Source organism: Spermophilus citellus (genome assembly GCF_964194105.1).
Source record: "Spermophilus citellus genome assembly, chromosome: 3".
Classification (NCBI taxonomy): Eukaryota; Metazoa; Chordata; class Mammalia; order Rodentia; family Sciuridae; genus Spermophilus; species Spermophilus citellus.
This window is the reverse complement of record NC_138184.1, coordinates 29,703,431-29,721,733: the sequence shown is the minus strand read 5'-3', so window position 1 is coordinate 29,721,733 and position 18,303 is coordinate 29,703,431. Positions and strand designations below refer to the sequence as shown.

General features: G+C 37.7%; 1 protein-coding gene across 9 annotated transcripts in view; it reads right to left on the bottom strand.

The window, feature by feature from the left end:
- Positions 1–18,303, bottom strand: part of UBP1 (upstream binding protein 1) — a 51,896-nt gene that overhangs the window by 3,543 nt on the left and 30,050 nt on the right. For 3 of the 9 annotated variants that reach the window (XM_081285833.1, XM_081285829.1, XM_081285831.1), the window contains 10 exons: positions 16,802–16,954; positions 16,597–16,707; positions 16,046–16,153; positions 11,228–11,331; positions 7,869–7,923; positions 7,508–7,601; positions 4,511–4,601; positions 3,634–3,752; positions 1,172–1,314; positions 390–441 (listed from right to left, as the gene is read on the bottom strand). In XM_081285833.1, the coding sequence (XP_081141959.1) occupies positions 390–441; positions 1,172–1,314; positions 3,634–3,752; positions 4,511–4,601; positions 7,508–7,601; positions 7,869–7,923; positions 11,228–11,331; positions 16,046–16,153; positions 16,597–16,707; positions 16,802–16,954 (1,030 nt within the window). Of the gene's footprint in view, positions 1–389; positions 442–1,171; positions 1,315–3,633; positions 3,753–3,913; positions 4,347–4,510; positions 4,602–7,507; positions 7,602–7,868; positions 7,924–11,227; positions 11,332–16,045; positions 16,154–16,596; positions 16,708–16,801; positions 16,955–18,303 lie in introns of those variants that run through there. The other 6 variants (XM_081285830.1, XM_081285832.1, XR_014021030.1 and 3 more) reach the window with 5 other exon arrangements.

Sequence of the window (18,303 nt, the reverse complement as noted above, 5' to 3'; positions counted from 1 at the left end):
TGGTAAGTTTGGCCAATTTTGGTTTGTTTTCCCCACTAGAGTTACACGAACTCTTTGTTTTGTTCAACATTCACTAAGCAAAAAAAAACAAAAAACAAAAAAACAAAAAAACATTCACTAAGCATTAAATTTCTGAAACAGTGCTCAGTAAAATGTTAACTGAATGAACTAAGTTTTTCCTAGTTATCTAGAAAGACTGACACCTTTTCCTCATTTGCTAGTTAACTTCCATTATAGTCCTTAAAAACATTCTGTTGATTCATTTCTCTAATTCTTAAAAATTAGTGGAGAAAGCATTTTCAAGAGTAAGCACACAAAAGGGGAACTAATCAGAGGCACACACAATATTGTTCATAATTTGAGTATAAAGACACACATGTACAAAGTACCTTTTACTGTAGAGAATAAAAAACAACTCTCATCTTGAAAGTTTTGAACCATCTAGAAGAGTAAAGCACACGTATAAGTACAATTAAGATATTACTGTCCCTTTTTAAATGAATAGAAATGATTTAAAATCAGTTAAAGGAAAATATTATAGTCTATATATTATTCTTGCACAAGTACAGAATTCAAATTACCAAAATACTTCCTGAAGCCAGTGTGAGGTAGTGAAAATGTGTGTCTGCTGCACTCGCAAGACCTTATTCTGACCATCCCTGCCATCATTGTCCCTGAGGATCTGGTCATTCTGTGATCTATGGGAAGCACTTCCTTACAGTTCTGTTAATATTGACTAAAACAAAGTACATGTTATTATTCTATGATTACTTGCTCTGAACATGGAGTTGGGAGGTGGGTTGTACTTGTAAACTTTCATGGCTTTTTTTAAGGTGGCCATAATGGCCAAAATGAGAAAATAACCAATGTCCACCTCATAAAAAGGGACAGAGCCTGCTTCTAACCCTCAAAGTCCTGAAATGAGTATCTGAATGCAAAGGGTTGTGGGGAGGATAAGCCAGTTCTTTGACTTGTGTTCCTTATTCTTATTATCACTAAAATTCTTGATTATAAATTCTTACAAAATTTGATCACTAACTCTTTGGAAATGATTCTCATGAGTATTTGGAAAGAGATCACCACAGAATTATTTTCTATAGTTCAAAGATACGTACAAAAGTAAATATCAGTATGAAAGGGAAAAATGAATGAGGATGATTATCCAATTTACCTGATCACTAACAAGAATGTGGATGCCAGTGGGACCCTGTCTGTAAACCTGGTTAATTTGGTGGAGAGGAATATTAAACACCAACGCAAGTTTTCGCGCAACTTCTGAGGCAACCATTTCTTCCAAGTAGATTGCATGGTAAACTGAAATTTAAGAAAGAAAAAAAAAAAACCAGCATATTACCCATAATCTTTGATCTGCTTCCTACTTGATCCACAGAAAGAATACATCTTTCAAAGTATCAAAAAAATAAAATTTAAAATTTATAATGGGACCAAATTAACATTTCTTTTCCCCCTTACTACCTTAAAATATCAAACTACCCATCTGAAATATAATACATTATTTATGTTTGCATGTATAACTTAACATTAACAAAATGATTTAAGGTTTAAATTTTCATTTATATTTTTCTGCACTGAAGTCTCTTGTATTCAAAAGTTAAATATGAACAGGGAAGCTGGACATGGTGGTGCATCCCTGTGCTTCCAGCCCTCAGGAGGTCAAGGTAGGAGGATCACAACTTCAAGGCCAGCCTCAGTAACTTAGTGAGGCCCTGAGCAACTTAGCAAGACCCTGTCCCCCAAAAAATAAGTAAATAAAAATAGGCTGGGGATGTGGCTTAATGATTAAACGACCCTGGGTTCAATACCAGGTACCAAAAAATGGGGTAGGGGTTAGGATGGGCTACAAACAGGCACAGGGGTCTTTCTGGGGTAATGGGACTCAAGCTGGACTGCAACAATGGCTATAAACTGTAAACTAACTGAAGTACCATTGAACTGCAATATTACAATAAAAGAATTTTTATGGTATACAAATCATACTTGAAGAAAGTTGTTTTTAAAATGTATATATTTCTGGTAATATACAAAAAGAGCCCTAAAGGGGTCATTATTTTTGATCCAATAATCCTACTATTGGGAATTTATCCTAAGGAATGAAAGCTCTTGGTACCCTCCCCCAATATTCACACATACACAAATTTAAAATAATGTAGAAGATACCACATGAAAGGCTACAGACAGACAATGAAGGTTGATACTTCTTTACAGAATACCCTAGCCAGAGTCCATCCAGCGTTCTGCATTCCTGGCACATATAAGTCACCAGCAGACATCACCTGCAGAGTGTGCATGTGCAGTGTCTGACTCATGCGGGTCTTGCTTAATGACAGAGTCAAGCTAGACATGGATCAAAAATACCACTGCTGAGAACTTTGTTTCCATAAATAAGGGTGTGTTCCTTGTTGTGTGTGTGGATTTATGAGTACAGAAACCTTTGTTACGGACACAATACCTTTATTTTTTTAATGTGGTGCTGAGGATCGAATCTAGTGCCTCACATGTGCCAGATAAGCACAATGCCACTGAGGCACAATCCCAGCTCCCTCCACTTATTTTTTCCTAAATAAATTTTACTGGAACACAGCCATACCTATCATTAACATACATTCTATGGCTATTCTGTGGCACTCCAGTGGCGGAGTTTAAATGTGTTACCTATGTTTGGGGATGTAACCTCTAAAATATTAGTCTTAATGATATGTAAATGATGTGTAAGACCTTGGAGATACGTGGTGAGATTCTTAAAAATTTTTATCCTTTTAGATTAAGAACTTGTACCTTGAATCTTAAAATTCATGGCTTCTGGAGTAAAATTAACATCAAATGGAAAATTCTGTAATTGTGACGGCTGCCCTTGTTTTTTCAGTAAAATTCCAACCGTAAAGTATTTATCAGGGCAAATAACTGCCTCTGAATTTTGTAATGTATCTTTCTCTTTAAAGTTCTGAGCATGTTGCCTTCTGTTTCAAAACATAAGAGGAGGAAAATAGTAGAAAGTATATGATGTAAAATTAAAATGCTTACTTATTTTAAGGCTATATTCAGAGGAGAAAAGGGACCAGCCTTTCAATATCTGCTCTAATCCAGTGCTATACTGTATAAATAAGAAAAACCCTCAGGATGAGATGCCTCCTAACATACAGATGGAAAATGACACAGAGCCTACTACCACTGATAGGGACCTATCACCTCATGAACAGATCACTGTGCCACCCAGTCCACACTTAGGACTGATATACAGATGCATTTTTGCACGTTTTATTTTAAGTAGGCCCCCCATCTTGCGAGTCAGTAAAATGGAGAAGAGTGGTGCTCCCCCTTTTTTTTGGGGGGAGGGGGTTATCAAGCCACCAGTGTACATTTGCCATTTCAGTAAATGTGAGATTTAAGGGGGCAAAAAGCCAGATAAAAATCTCAAAGCATTCAAGCTAGTCTTTTGCTTGTTTAGATATTTCTGGCACAAGGGGCCATATAAAAGAGAACTTGAGAAAGACTGCTAGTTTCCTCTTTTCCCAAGGACATGGCCCTACAGTTGGTGCCTACTACTATCAAGACTCCTGCACTAGTAACTGGGCAGAAAGGAAGTGACAGGGTTGAGATACCCTGAATACCCACCGTAAGGCGTCCCACTGCCATTCTCGCCTCCACTGCCTGCAGCTTGCTGCTGCGCTTGCAGGGTGGCACTACTCGGCTGCTCCTGGCAGACATAGATGGTTAAGCGGGGCCTAACCGACCTGCAATCAGAAGATGCCAAGATGAGCCTAGGAGAGAAGCTGCCTGAACACACGTACACATGACAACTATAGGAATCTAAGTTCTAATTCCTTATGAAAATTTTACAATGTTATTTCATTATACAAAATAATTTACTAATAAAAATGTAAAAACCACACACCTCACAACAACTATCACAGGTGGTCTAATATGATGATCCAGACTCTAAACCATTGAGATGGTCTGTCAGATGCTGGTAAATTTAAGTTTCAAGATTAAGTAAGCAATTTAAAATCAGTGATTCAATTTTAATGGAATTCTCACACCCCAAGTCTAGAAATAACAATAATAGTAAATGGATCGTAAAAGCCAGCATAGTTTACAGTTCTATTATTTTAATTCACAATTAGAAGTTTACATATTTAATAACTGTTTAATAATAGTCATGACCTTGAAAACCGTAGATTCTGTATAGCTCACCTAAATTAGAAGTTTTGTTTTCTTGGCAACAAACCCAGTCGTCTTCAAGAAATCAGTACTGCCCATGTGCATTGCTACCAGTCTTACAGTCTACCTCTGCCCTCATCAGTGCCTGCATCATATCTGGGCCTGCCCTGAAGGTGTACACAAAACAGTCTTCTCGTGAGCACGATGCTGCCGATGCTCGACGGTGCACACAGGCACACGCCAACCTATCGTGGAAACACATTCTGCCCAAACCCCCCACGCGAAGAAAGGTATGTCCTTATTTCACGCAAAACAGTCCACAGTATTTTACCTTGACTTCAGTGAATTATAGAGCCGAATTCCATCGGCTGCACCACAAATTTGAACTAAATCTTCCTTTGTCAGTTTTAATAAGTCGGCACCTGGAGGACAACAAAGAGACTCTTCTCAAATGAAAAAGAACATGCCACTGGCTGCTTCACAAACATCCATCTCTTTTTACATGGTTAGATGTCCTTCTAAACAACGTCAGAAACTGGCACATTCTGAATGTACACACACACATCCCCTGTCCTTTAGAGCCAAAAACAATGCTGGTTTTTCAATGGCCTGTATTGTATCAAGAGGGAGTTCAGAAGCCCAGAAGCTGGTAAATCTAATCAGTGTGCAGATCCCATACAACTGACTATCCCCAATACCAGATCTCACTGCCTGCTTCACCTAGTGGCTCTGCTGTGGCTTTACTTGATTCTGACCTCAGGTAAATAAATCTTGAGATCACCCAGATTACTCAGTGTTTTATTTTTACAAAAGAGAAAATGGAAGTCCATAGTTTCAGAAACATGTCCAGAGTGACACAACTAGCTGATAGTGGAACAAGGACTAGGCCTCTTAATGTCACATCAAACATTCTGTAACATAACTGTCATAGCAGCCAATTTTAATAGGAAAGCATGGCAGAGATTCACATAATTCCTTCATATTTCCCCCCATAAATACTTGCCAAGTGTGAATAACAAGAGATCAAGGATACAACAGACCTTAAAATACAGCAGAAAGGTGGGAGAGGAAGTAGTGAAAACAAGACTGACCAAGCTTAGAGTGGCTACATGGGAGTTCATCACATTCTCCTCTCTGCTTATTTATGTTTGAATACATTCACAATCTTTTATGTTTAGCCCTCTACTAACAGTCTCTGGGATATAGGCATAACTTCCATATAACTATCTCCTACCAATATGTAATAAGATAATGGAGTTCTCTAAGAGCTTGAATATGAGAACCTAATAAATTTCTAATTTATAAAAGAAAAAAAGATCAGAGAAGTCTAACTTCCACAAGACATGAACATTAAGAGAGTCATTCTGTAGTCAGAAAAACAAGCACTCTCATCTCTCTACTGGAGCCTACAAAAAACACCTCTGAAGCAGGGCTCATAGGTGTGACCAGAGATGTGCCCACACACATATGTACCCTTAACCTTAACCCATGCAGAGAAATGGATAAACCTTCCTGAAATGTGAATGCCCAAAAGGCTCAGAGCAAGAGGCCTCATCTCCTCACTGACCTTTTGTAGTTCTTTGACTCAGTTGATGCACCAAAGGGGCACAATGACTAGCTCCCTGCCCAGCCTCCAGAGGAAGCCCATGGGTTAAGGAAAAGGCAGGAGGCTAAACCATGTAATTACCACTCAATGAAAAGAACTTAAAACTCCCAAGACAAAAACATGGACTGACCAAATAGGAGTAACAAGGGCCTTCCATATTTATTGGAGGTTTTTCTATGTGCTATGCTTTTAATTCTGCTTGTTCTGCAAGAGCTCAAGATGACCACCTCCACCCCAAATTGTACAATTTCTAGTTTTTCACACTTAAGAGGCTTTTCCTTAATCATATAAAAATATGGATCCTAGGGCTAGGGCTGTAGCTCAGTGGTTGAGTGCCTGCTCATATGTGTGAGGCACTGGGTTCGATCAAACAAAAAAAATAAAGGTAGTGTGTCCATCTACAACTTAAAAAAAAAAAAAAAAAAGGTGGGCGGGAAGTCCCAGCTAGCAAGTGACTTCCATCTGGTACTTTGAAGAGACAAAAAGCTACATGAGGAATGACTATTCATTGCAAAAACAATGCAATAAATAGCACAATAGGAAACCATATTCTTTGTGAAGCTAAGATTTCCTTGAAGCTCGATATCTGCACACACATTCCATCCTCTTAAAGCAACCAAGCTGAGTTTCAATGGCTCTATACTACCACAAGCTAAGCAAAGGTGCCACTTTACTGTGACTCACCATTTCTCAGAATATGTTTATCCAGGACATGTGGGGAAAAGGTCCCAGTGCCAAATGTATCTGGAAGATACTGGCCCTGCCCCACCTGGTGTATCCACTACTATTTGTTACATGGACCTCCTTCCACACCACCTGAGGCAGCACTACTTGATGCCTTCTAACATCCCATCCAAGTATTTCCTTATCTTACTAAGAATAGAACTGACACTTCAGTATATAAGACCCTTAAGTACATAAGACCTGGGTCCATGAGATACTATTCTGCAATAAAAAGAGTTAAACTACAGATACATACAACAACTTGGGTGGATCTTGAGATTATGATGCTGAGTTATGAAAAAGCCAATATCACAAGGTTTGTAAAAGAAAAAATACCAGGGAACTATATATCCTGTGATTCGATTTCCATAACTCTCCAAGTGAAAAAAATAATAGAGACAGAAAAGAATCTAGTGTGGGAGAGATAAAAACGGGTGTAGCAGCAGGGAGATCACTGTGGTAATGGCCTAATTCTGTAGCTTAGCCACAATGGTAGTTACACAAATCTGCACATGTGATAAAATGACTTAACTATATATTATACCAATGTCAATTTACTGGTTTTGTTATTGTACTACAATTATATGAAAAAACTGAATGAAGGCATACTGGGCCAATTGCACATTATCTTTTGGAACTTGGTATAAAGCAAAAACTATTTCAAAATGAAGGTAAAACGAAAAAGTATTGCATAAACTATATACATACATACAAGTGACTACCCATAAGTCTGGTGAAACTATAGATTTTATCAATGGTAATTTCCTGGTTTTTATAGTATATGACAAGCATGTAAGATATTTCTACTGTGGGAAAGTGGGTGATGGAAACACAGGACTTCCCTGTATATTATCACTGCTTTCTGCAACTTTTTATGTATGTATGTGTGTGTATATATATTTACTTATTTAAAAAAAATTTAAACTCTTTAATAAAACCACAGACACAAACAAATAAACAAAACACTCCCATGTATGTCTCACACACACAGAGACATACCTGAAAAATTAGAAAACAGTCTTGTATAGGAAGAGAATCTGTTTTTGAGCAGCCACTGTTGTGTTTCCTGGGTTGTAGCTGAAGGCTGAATTTGCTATTAACAGAGAAAATGAACACAAAGAGATGAAACCAGTCAAACTTACAAAACCAAACCAAACCAGACCAGACCACCAAGTCACTAGCATGTAAAGAGTATTTAAACAAAACAAAGGACCCTCCAAGTTTCAGTATTAAAAAAAGAAAACCTAAGAACATGAACCTGACTACTTAGAAACCTGAATAAGGATTCAAATACTGTCAGAAACTTAAAAAAATGTAAGACCTTGAAAGCATAAAATAGTTTTAGGAAAAAGATACTTACTTCACCAGATGCCTGTGAAACTCCATCTCCCTGATGATTTGGGGAAGAAGAATTGCTAAAGAGAAAGGAAAAGGAAGAAGAGAATGGTTTTTATAATTAAAAAAAAAATCAAAGCCTATTAAACTAGATAACTTTAAATAAGGCATCACTATGAGAAAGCTGTAAGTTTGCAAATAGAGGGGAGACACAGCAGGGTGGGGGTAACTATGATAAGATGAAGACGCAGAAGACTCTCTCTTCACTCATGCCATTTTGTCCATATGTTCTAGTGAGAAATTCAAGTTTTATGAAATCCCACTTATCCATAGGGATGCCAAGAAAATGAAGGATACTAAATGATTTTAGTTAGAAAAAAGAGAAACCAATAAGATATAGAGCTGCAAAAACCATCTACTTTAAGAAAACAATGAGCTACAAGAAAAAGTATAATGATCCTAAGCAAAAATATAAAATACTATCTTCCTTTGATTAATCCATGATACATATCCATGATTACAGAGAGTGAACAAGAGAAACAAACTCAAACCACTATCCTTGTGTTTCTAAGGCAGAATGAAAACAGTAAACAATTTTCTGACTCCTGCACATAGGCTCCTTTATTTTGGGGGGCAATGTTGGGGATAGAACCCAGGGAAGTGTTCTCCCACTGAGCTACAGGCCCCTTTCTTAGTGCCTGCTCCTCAATTACTTAGGTTTACTATATTGATTATTTATATCCATTTCCACTCACTAAATTTCAGCTCCTTCAAATTGAGATCTGTCTGGTCACTTATATATCACAGCACCTAGAATAGTCCTGGAACAGTGGACTCTCAGGAAATATCCAGCCAACTAGTCAACTTGAATTCACAACTCATCTCTAAGGTCATAGGAATTTTGTAAGATTATTAAGGCTGGACTGCCCTAAAAAAAAAAAAAAAAAAAACTAGAAGAGATCTTTTAATGTGGTAACATGATGGCTCTCCAGTCCCTCCTTCAAGTCTATGAGTATTCTTCTACTTTTAAACCTACATAAAAACAAGCAGCATCACCAGCTCATATATTTCCACAGGGGAAAAATGTCATTTTGTTTGTTTTCTTATCAGACCTGGGCAATATGATCAGAGTATAAAATAACAGAACCTTTCCCTTGTGGTCATAGCTTTAATAATTTTCTCCGCCGTAAGAAGTGCCCTTTAAAAAAGGGTGGTGGTGGGGTCTGATCAGAAATACTCTGCTTTAGTTCTCCAGCAAAGCAGCCAGAAATGGAAAGCCCCAGAAGGTACCACTGCATCTTCAGGATGCCTCAGACCCTGTCTCCTGCTCCCACCTGTAATTCCCAAGAGTCTCAGTTGTTAGTCAAAGCCAGATAATAAGCACAGTAATGGTGGCCCACACCTATAATCCCAGCTACTTGAAAGGCTGAGGCAGGAGGATCAAAAGTTCCAAGCCCCACCCCCAAAAACAGTTTCAGATGAATAAAGAAAAATGAAATTATGACATTAGCAGGAAAATGGATGGGTAAAATAAGTCAAACTCAGAAGATTAAGAGTCATATGTTTTCTCTCATGTAGAACCTAGAGAAGAAAAAGGATAAGGATAATACAAGTGGAGATGGATCTCCTAAAACTCAAAGGGAGATCAGTAGAGTAAAAGGACCAAGGGGATGGGGTGCTGGGGAGTGATATTGACCAAATTATGTTGTTATATTGTGTGCATGTACAAATATGTAATAACAAATCCCATCAATATGTACAACTATAATGCACCAATAACAAATGTGGAAGCTAGCTATTTTCTGCCCCCAAAATGAGCCACTCCAGGGTTCTACCAATTGACTCTGCTGCTAAATACTGAATAAAGAAAAGCCTGCTGATCCAGGGGACGGTAAAAAAAAAAAAAAAAACATAGGAGCCAGGGACAGTGATGCACACCTATAATCCCAGCAACTCGGGAGGCTGGGGCAGGACAATCGTGAGTACAAATCCAGTCTAAGAAACTTAGCGAAACCCTCTGTCAAAAAAAAAGAAAAGACTGGGGGTGCTGAGGTTGTGGCTCAGCAGTAGAACACTCACCTAGCACATCAGGCGAGGCCCTGGGTTCAATCCTCAGCACCACGTAAAAATAAGTAAATAAAATAAAGGTATTATTTCCAACTACAACTAAAAAAATATATATATTAAAAATTACTTAAAAAGGGCTGGGGATGCGGCTCAAGTGGTAGCGCGCTCGCCTGGCATGCCTGCGGCCTGGGTTCGATCCTCAGCACCACATACAAAGATGTTGTGTCTGCCAAAAACTAAAAAATAAATATTAAAAAATTCTCTCTCTCTCTGAAAAAAAAAAATACTTAAAAAAAAAAAAAGGCTAGGGATGTAGCTCAGTGGTTAAGTGCCCCTCAATTATTGGGACCAAAAATGGGGGGTGGGAGAGGAGGGGGGAGGGGTGGTGGTGGCCAGGCCAGCCTAGGTGACTATAAAATTTTTAAAAAGGGTGCAGCTCAGTGGCAGAGCAATTGCCTAGCATGTGCAAGTCCTTGGATTCAATCTCCAGTACCACCAAAAAAGAAAAAACTTAAAAATCTATTATTCCCATTTCCAAAACCACAGTGACTCATTAGAAACCGAAAGCCCTGGCCAGTCACAGTGGGACACACCTGTAATCCCAATAGCTCAGGTGGCTGAGGCAGAAGGATCTCAAATTCAAAGCCAGCCTCATTAAAAGCAAGCACTAACAACTCAGTGAGACCCTGTCTCTAAATAAAATACAAAATAGGGCTGGGGATGGCTCAGTGGTTAAGTGCCCCTGGGTTGAATCCCTGGTCCAAAAAACTGAAAGCCCTTCCTTAAATACTCAAAAAACAGAAACAAACTTTCTACTGGGAGGGAAAATAGATCACGAAATAAGCTGTCTGATATGGCAAGCACTGAAGATGAGTGTTCTTGCTAATAAATGTAATTTTAACATATTGAAGTCATAGTTTCACCTCAACAACTCACCATGACCTTGCCTGGGAACCTCATTAATACTGTCTTCAATCTCACAGACTGTTTCCTTGTCTTCATCTTGAAAATGGTCCCTCTTCTACAATTATCATAGTTGTGAAAGTATGAGCCACACGAGGCTACTACAAAAGGCTCGCAGGTGAAGAAAATATAACTACCGTGCACAGTCATTAAGAGGCTACTTTAAAGGCTGGAGACATAGCTCAGTTGGTAGAGTGCTTGCCTCACATGTACAAGGACTTAGGTTCAATCCCCAGCACCACCAAAAAAAAAAAAAAGAGAGAGAGAGAGAGAGAGGCAGGCTACTTTAATGAAGAGGAAGGGACTTGCAGGATCATGAGGTGGTGCAGGCACAGAACTACAGAAACCAGATACCTGTCTGGGACACTGCAAGTGCTCTGCTGGGAAGAGGTGAAAGTGGGCGCTGGTGAAGGGCTGTTATTCGCATAGGTTGTGGGGGTATCAGGCCACGGAGAACACTAAGGACAGAAACAGAAATAAATTAATGATATGCCTTTTAAATATGTAGAAGAAATACTTTTGTGATTTACTCTCTAGTCTGACCAAATGCAAGATTCTAAAATGAAAGACACCTGATGCATACCAAGTACCCTCAAAGACACATGTCAATTTTAGCCTGTGTGGCAAAGAAAAATTTTACCTGCTGTGTGCGTCTAGACACTGATTAATCTTAGAGAAGACCTGAAGTGATGACAACAGCAAAAATTCATAAAAGCATTTAAAATATATACTTAGGTATAATTTGTTTTCAAGAGCTTTGTCAGTTCCCCGAAAGGCACCTATCAAGGTTTTAAAAAAATAGCAGAAACGAAAAAGGATTCATAAGCAACATCTGACATCACATGGTGACTTGAACAGTGGCTGTGTCCTACTAGGTCTCCTTTTGCCCTATTCCCTAAGGAGCAGCCTTACCAGTACCCATTTGCTTCCTTGATCTCTCTTAAGATTAACAATTCCCAAATAAGATTAGATAGGCCCACCAAAGTATACCAACTGTGTATAGCACTGCCTCTACCTCTACCTATCCACCCATATATATTTATTTGTATTTTCTTAAAGGATATAGTGGGCTTAAATATTCCTCAACCTTAGGTAAAATTCTGACCAGAGATAGAGCAAAGATACAAAAACACACTGTTTAATTAAGAGAGCTGAAAAAGCCAAAGTAAAAGCACACTGAGCAGGCTAGGACAGCCTCAAATAGAAGTCTCAAACCCAAGGAAGGAAGTAATCTATTTTACCCCACAGGTAATCTTTCTACAGCTGATCTATTGGGGATGTTTGTCAATCTCAAGAAACTCTTTTCACAATCATCCTTCTCCCATTTTACACAAGAGAAGCATCACATCCAACCACAGCCCTGGGTTAAGACACCAAAGCCAAGCAAAAGACTATTAGGTGGTTTTCAATTTTTTATTTTCAAAATAATCCAGGAGGACCTATTATCAACTGGCATACACTAAAATAATCTAGATTATACAGAAAGGTATATTACTGGAATTTTTACAAATTGGAGTGCTGACACTTTAATGACACTGCTGAAAGAAAAATTTATCAAAAACAGTTTCTCCTGTCTATTTAAAAATCTAAAAGCCATATTCTATCCTGTCTCATCATTCAACATATAGTTCCAATTAATGTTTATTTTTTAATTTGGTAGTTTTTCATCACAATGTATATAACTTGTTATTACAAACTAATACTTCTATTTTAAAAATTCAAATTTCTTTTTCTAATTTTTTTGTCATAGATGGACACAATACCTTTATGTGTGATGCTAAGAATCAAACCCAGTGCCTCACATATACTAGGCGAGTGCTCTACAATTGAGTTACAGCCCCAGCCCAAAAATTTAAATTTCTTGACTAAGTTAAGGGTCAATGGTCAAAAGAAAATTTAAAACTCAAATTTCATTTATAAAAAATTGCTGTAAAGAAATAATTAGGATGATCATTAAAAAAAAGACCTTCAGGCTCAGAACATTAAGCAAGAAGGAAGGGGAGAATAATCCTGGCCTTAATTCTGCCCTTTTAGTTAATCTAAGATTCTGGATTTAACTAAAGATGATGAAATTGGGGCTCAGGATGTGGCTCAAGCGGTAACGCGCTCGCCTAGGCGGGGCTCTGGGTTCAATCCTCAGCACCACATAAAATAAAATAAAGATGTTGTGTCCACAGAAAACTGAAAAAGAAATATTAAAAAATTCTCTCTCTTTAAAAAAAAGATGATAAAATTTTATTTTTCTATAGTATACAGGATGAACTTCAAAGAGTAAATGTCATAGTTTTATCTTAAATTATAAATATATTCACCATGCCAGAAAATTGTCTCCTTTTTCAGCAGTTTAAATTTATGATGAAAACTTTCAGATGACAACTTGAAAATGTACAAGGAATATATCTTTTTCCAAAATTCTTCTGAATAGCAAAGCATCTAGACCACTAGTGCGAAGGAGTTAAGAAAGCGTGAGGCATTCTGCAGTACAAAGTAAAGCTTGCCAATGGTACAGGGACTAAAAATCCATACCTGACACGAATCAAAAGCATGGATACACACACACACAAAAAAGAGAAATTCCCTAATCTTCTTAACAACTATCCTGTTATGTACCTCTTTAAAAATGGGAAAAACTGCAATTTTACCACCACATAGCTTTACTAAACCTTTGGCATGGCATACCAATTTCACTTATAAAAGTGACATTTTATACCACAATGCCCACTTTTTAAAAAACTAAGGTGTTTTTCTTTCCATCTTACAAATTATCACCTCCTCAGTTTATAAGATTCTATGAGCTCCTTAGCATATCTAATCAAAATCACAGGTGTCAACATTCACTGTCACCTCCACTACCTGGAAGTTTTTCCTGCAACACCATCCTCCTTGCTCAATACAAAACAACACAGCATAGCACACATCTAAAAAATGAAATTTTTTTATTAAAAACACTGTCTTCCATATTTGCTTTAATGATTACGGTCAGCTTTTTGAGGAAATGAAGCAATCATAAGCTTCAAGTTAGTTTGACAAAGAGGCCAAATTTATTCACACTCCCTACACAAAGCTTTCACTTTTACACATTTAGATTTTTTTAACAGTACAAGAGGAGTGCTGCTTTGTTTTGTTTTTGTGGTCATGGAATCAAAACCAGGCCTCATACAAGTTAGACAAGCTTTCCACCATTAAGCTACATTGCCAGCCCAATAACACTCGTTAAAATTAGGCAATGTTCCTATGTTCCCAAACACTGTAATGCATAGACACTAGGACTAATTGATCATATAATTCTAGTTTCAGTACACTGTGAATGAGTATCTCCTCAAGTAGATTAAAGAATGATGACCCACTTAAGGCTGTAAAAACTGGCAGGCCTGATGTGAGCCAATCAAAGATTAGTAGACATGCTAAGAGTTTTGTTGTGTAGCACCTCGGTACCAATGGTAGTAATGATTCAGCGTGGGACCATTTCATCAGCACCTTTTAGATTTTAACAATACACTGGACATCCCTTTTTACTGAAAGCCAAATATAACTATCCAAAAAACTATAAGCAATATTGGCCTTCCTTTGTAGGCATTTGAAGAAGTATATGAAAGAATTGCTGCAGACCTTCTTTCTTATTAGTAACCTGCTTTTTAAAATAGGTTTCTACGATGAGCTCAAACCACATCTAGAAGCATCTTACCCAAACCAAATGCAGCCAGGGCAGCAAGCAACACACTAGGAAGATGTGAAATCCCAGGCCAGTGAACTGCTGACGTTTTGCATACTTTAGACTTGAGTTAAGAATCATTAAAGATTTCCCAACAACTTTCTCATCTTCAGATTAGCTCAGGGCTGTAACAGATTTCTTTTATTTATGAATTACCATTTAAGTTAGCTAAATGGTTTATAAAAGGAGTGGGAAAGTGAGTTGAGTTACCAGGATATTTCCCTAAAGAAATCTACTAAGGTCTTCATCTGGGGAATCAGAAGATAAAACTGGAGAGACAAGCATTTTGGGAAAGAATATTTAGTGGTTCCAAAAATCATTGATTTAAAATTTAAAAGCCCAGTTAAAGAAGATGCAACATGTGTGCTCCCTGTGGCACTAGGAAGTGTACATTTTCAGTATGATTGCATGAAGAAAAATTTAAAACATTTTTATTCAATGCTTTAAACTGGAATCAAGGTTCCTTTGATGGTGCCTGTTTCAAGATCTATAATTAATCACAAGTGTATGTAGGAGAGTGAAAAATCCGTTTTTGGCACCTTAATAGTGTGAACACACAACAATGAATAGAGTACTCATTAATATATATGATACCAATTTGTTTTTTATTCTTTAATGCTACTAGTATATAACTAATCTGAGTTTGCATAACAAAATAATCTTTTGTGGACTGTTAGATGAAGAGCTGTGTCATGAAATAAAGATATGCTCTACTTAACCTGAAAAGGCTAATACACAACCAAAAGCCTCCTGGACTGCAAATTGAGGAGACCCAGGTCTAAGTGTAGTGAGGTGCACTACTTTAATCTGAAGCATTAAGTCACAATGCAGGTGGGTGCCAAGAGGAATCACTAATGCAGTCAAAGATGTTTTTTTCTACCAGTGCTGCCAAATAGGCTTTTAAAAGCACAGACAGACACAGATTCTTACACTGCATGCAAGGAAATGTGACATAGAATATTGCACATATTAATGTCAAGCTTGATGCCATCATTTAAATATCCACAAAATTTTCTTATCAGGTCTACACAAGATAAAGCAAAAAAATGTTTAATTACACAAAAATGACAACTATTTTAAAAATAACTATTTAAATAAAGAAATTATTTTCAATTAATTTCAGTGCTCTTGGAGGAGGTGTGTGTGTGAAGGAGAAAGAGGGAGGGAGGGAAGGGGGAAGGAGACAAGGAGGGAACACAAATCTCTGGGTGTATTCTTTTTTCCCTCCAAAACCACCCAATATGGTCAACATTGTTTTTGCTTTGTTTTAAAGTGTTAGATTTAGGAAATTTTCCTCAGTGAGGAACAAACAGAAAGCAGGAAGTCTAAACAAAAGCAAATTAAATCAAGACATGGACATCAAAAACAATTTTGGCTTTACTTTTCAGTGGAAGTTGGTCCTATATCTAACACTGTACAAGGTTTCTTGCACAATGAAAAGAGAAGCAGAAGTCCCTTACACTGCCTCGCTTTGCCAGAGAATCACCGTAGTCTGCTGGCAAAGTCCGCTTGCTGGACTTTTTCTGCTCATGTTCAACTGCATCTTCAATTATAGGCTCAAGCCTCATCTGGACAAACACCAAAGATTGGGATCAATGTCTTTTCATTATACAAAGAAAGATCTAATACCCTGTTTCATGTCTCTGCAGTCCAATTAAACAAATGTATGACTAACAGGATTCAAAGTTAAAGAAAATGCAAAACCCCAGCAGTGACAAAAATTGGACATTCTAGGCCCCAATTTAATAATCTCTTGCCAACTTCAAGGTTTTAAGGTCTGTTTCTGAGACCTGATTGGGATTTCAGCATCTTCATTCAAGATCCCACCCACAAAACTAATCCATAAAAATTCCCAAATTTAAATATTTCCCTACAAATTTCTCAAAGAATATCACGTTGTTCTACCACCCAATCTTTCCCAACCCCTTTGTTGTGAAACTCGTCTGAGAGGTAGTGCTAATAATACACAACCTCTGCTTCTCTTCCAAAACCAAATGCCACATTACATTACCTCTGTGAGGATTGTGGTATCATAGGACGGCTGATACTTTTCTTTTTCATGAGCTGTTCTTTTTTCCATCTTTTCTCGGTCAGTTTTTTGTTTTCTGTCTGCACCTTTAGGCTTAAAAACAAAGATTATTTCCTTCATCATACTGTAAACAGCTTTAAAAGCAAAACTGAATCCTAATTACTGACAGCTGGTTTCTATTTCTTACCTTAAAAACTTTAATTTGGCAACTAGCGGAGTGAAGATGATCTGTGTATTCTCCGTTTTCATTCTGCTTAAAGGTGTCAACCTGGATCCTGAAAGGTACTCCCTTTTCACCTCCATGTTTCCGAGGAGTAAATTCTGTGCTGATGCAGTGTACCTAAAAATCAATGCAAGATGAAGTGGCTTCAAAGCACCTCCCATGGACTGCCTATTTAGTTCCCAGTTAGACAGCATGCCACCAGCACACATCCAAGAACCTTAAAAACTCTCACATATCAGCAAAATTCTCTTGTGAATTTCCCTAGCTTTTAATACATCCTGTGTGTTAGTAATCCAATGATTTCTTTTAGAAATCCAATGAGTAGTTCTGGATTTGCTCAGAACAACCTCTTTCCCTATTACATTGTCCCTCCTCTAATGCAGGACTTGAAAGTACAATGGCTTCCTATACATGTCACCTACCTCCACACTGAACAATATGCTACTCTTAGACCCAGGGTCCTAAGCCCTACTCAATCCACAGCAATCCTTACTTCATCATTCTGAGCTGTCAGTGGTTTATCCTTTACTGCCATTACCCCTATTTCAGACAGCCAATCATCTTACTGAGGCTCTTACACAGACATACCAATCTGTGATACATGCCTGGGGAATTTCCACAGCCCAGAAAATGAAGGACTCATCTTATATCCATCTAAATTCTCCAGAACCCTTCAAAATCTATTTTGGACTCCGGAGCAATATTCATCTTCCACTCTTGCCTAAATGCCAGCTTGAGAAAACAGCTTTAGAGTACAGCACTATGGTCATTTTTGCTTGCTACATACACATACCATCTTCAAATTACTTGCAATGTGAAAGCAGATTTCTGCAATGACTTATGACTGCTCAACCCAAGATTTTATTATTAACAACCTGAGGTGGTGTTACCATTCACTACATAAGTGGTTATCCTACAGACAAACATCAATAGCATGGGAAAAATATTCAATTAGAATCAACCATGCCCCAAAGATTAACAGATGAGGAACATTTGGTAGACCACCAAAATGCAAAATACTAATGATTTATTGACTTATTTTTGGTGATGGTTGAACCCAAGGGTGCTTTAGCACTGAGCCACAGTGTTTTGGCACAGGATCTCACTAACGTGCTTAGGGCCTTGATAATTTGCTGAAGATGGCCCCAAACTTGCAATCCTCTTGCCTCTGCCTCTCCAATCAGAGATTACAGGTGTGTGCCACTGCTCCCAGCAGCAAAATACTAATGATTCTTTACAGTTGATATGATCCATAGCCTACTTAGATTGCCCAAGAATTAAATGTTTTCTCTTTTCAATATAAAGATTGCCTACTCACAAGTTTAAATTCCTCCATAGATATTATAAATCTGAACATACCATTAGAATTACTACTTTTTAATAAATATAATGTTACTTTTAAAACATTCAACTTTTCAATATACATGTTCTTGATGGATGAAATATGTCTGGAATTTGTTTTAAAG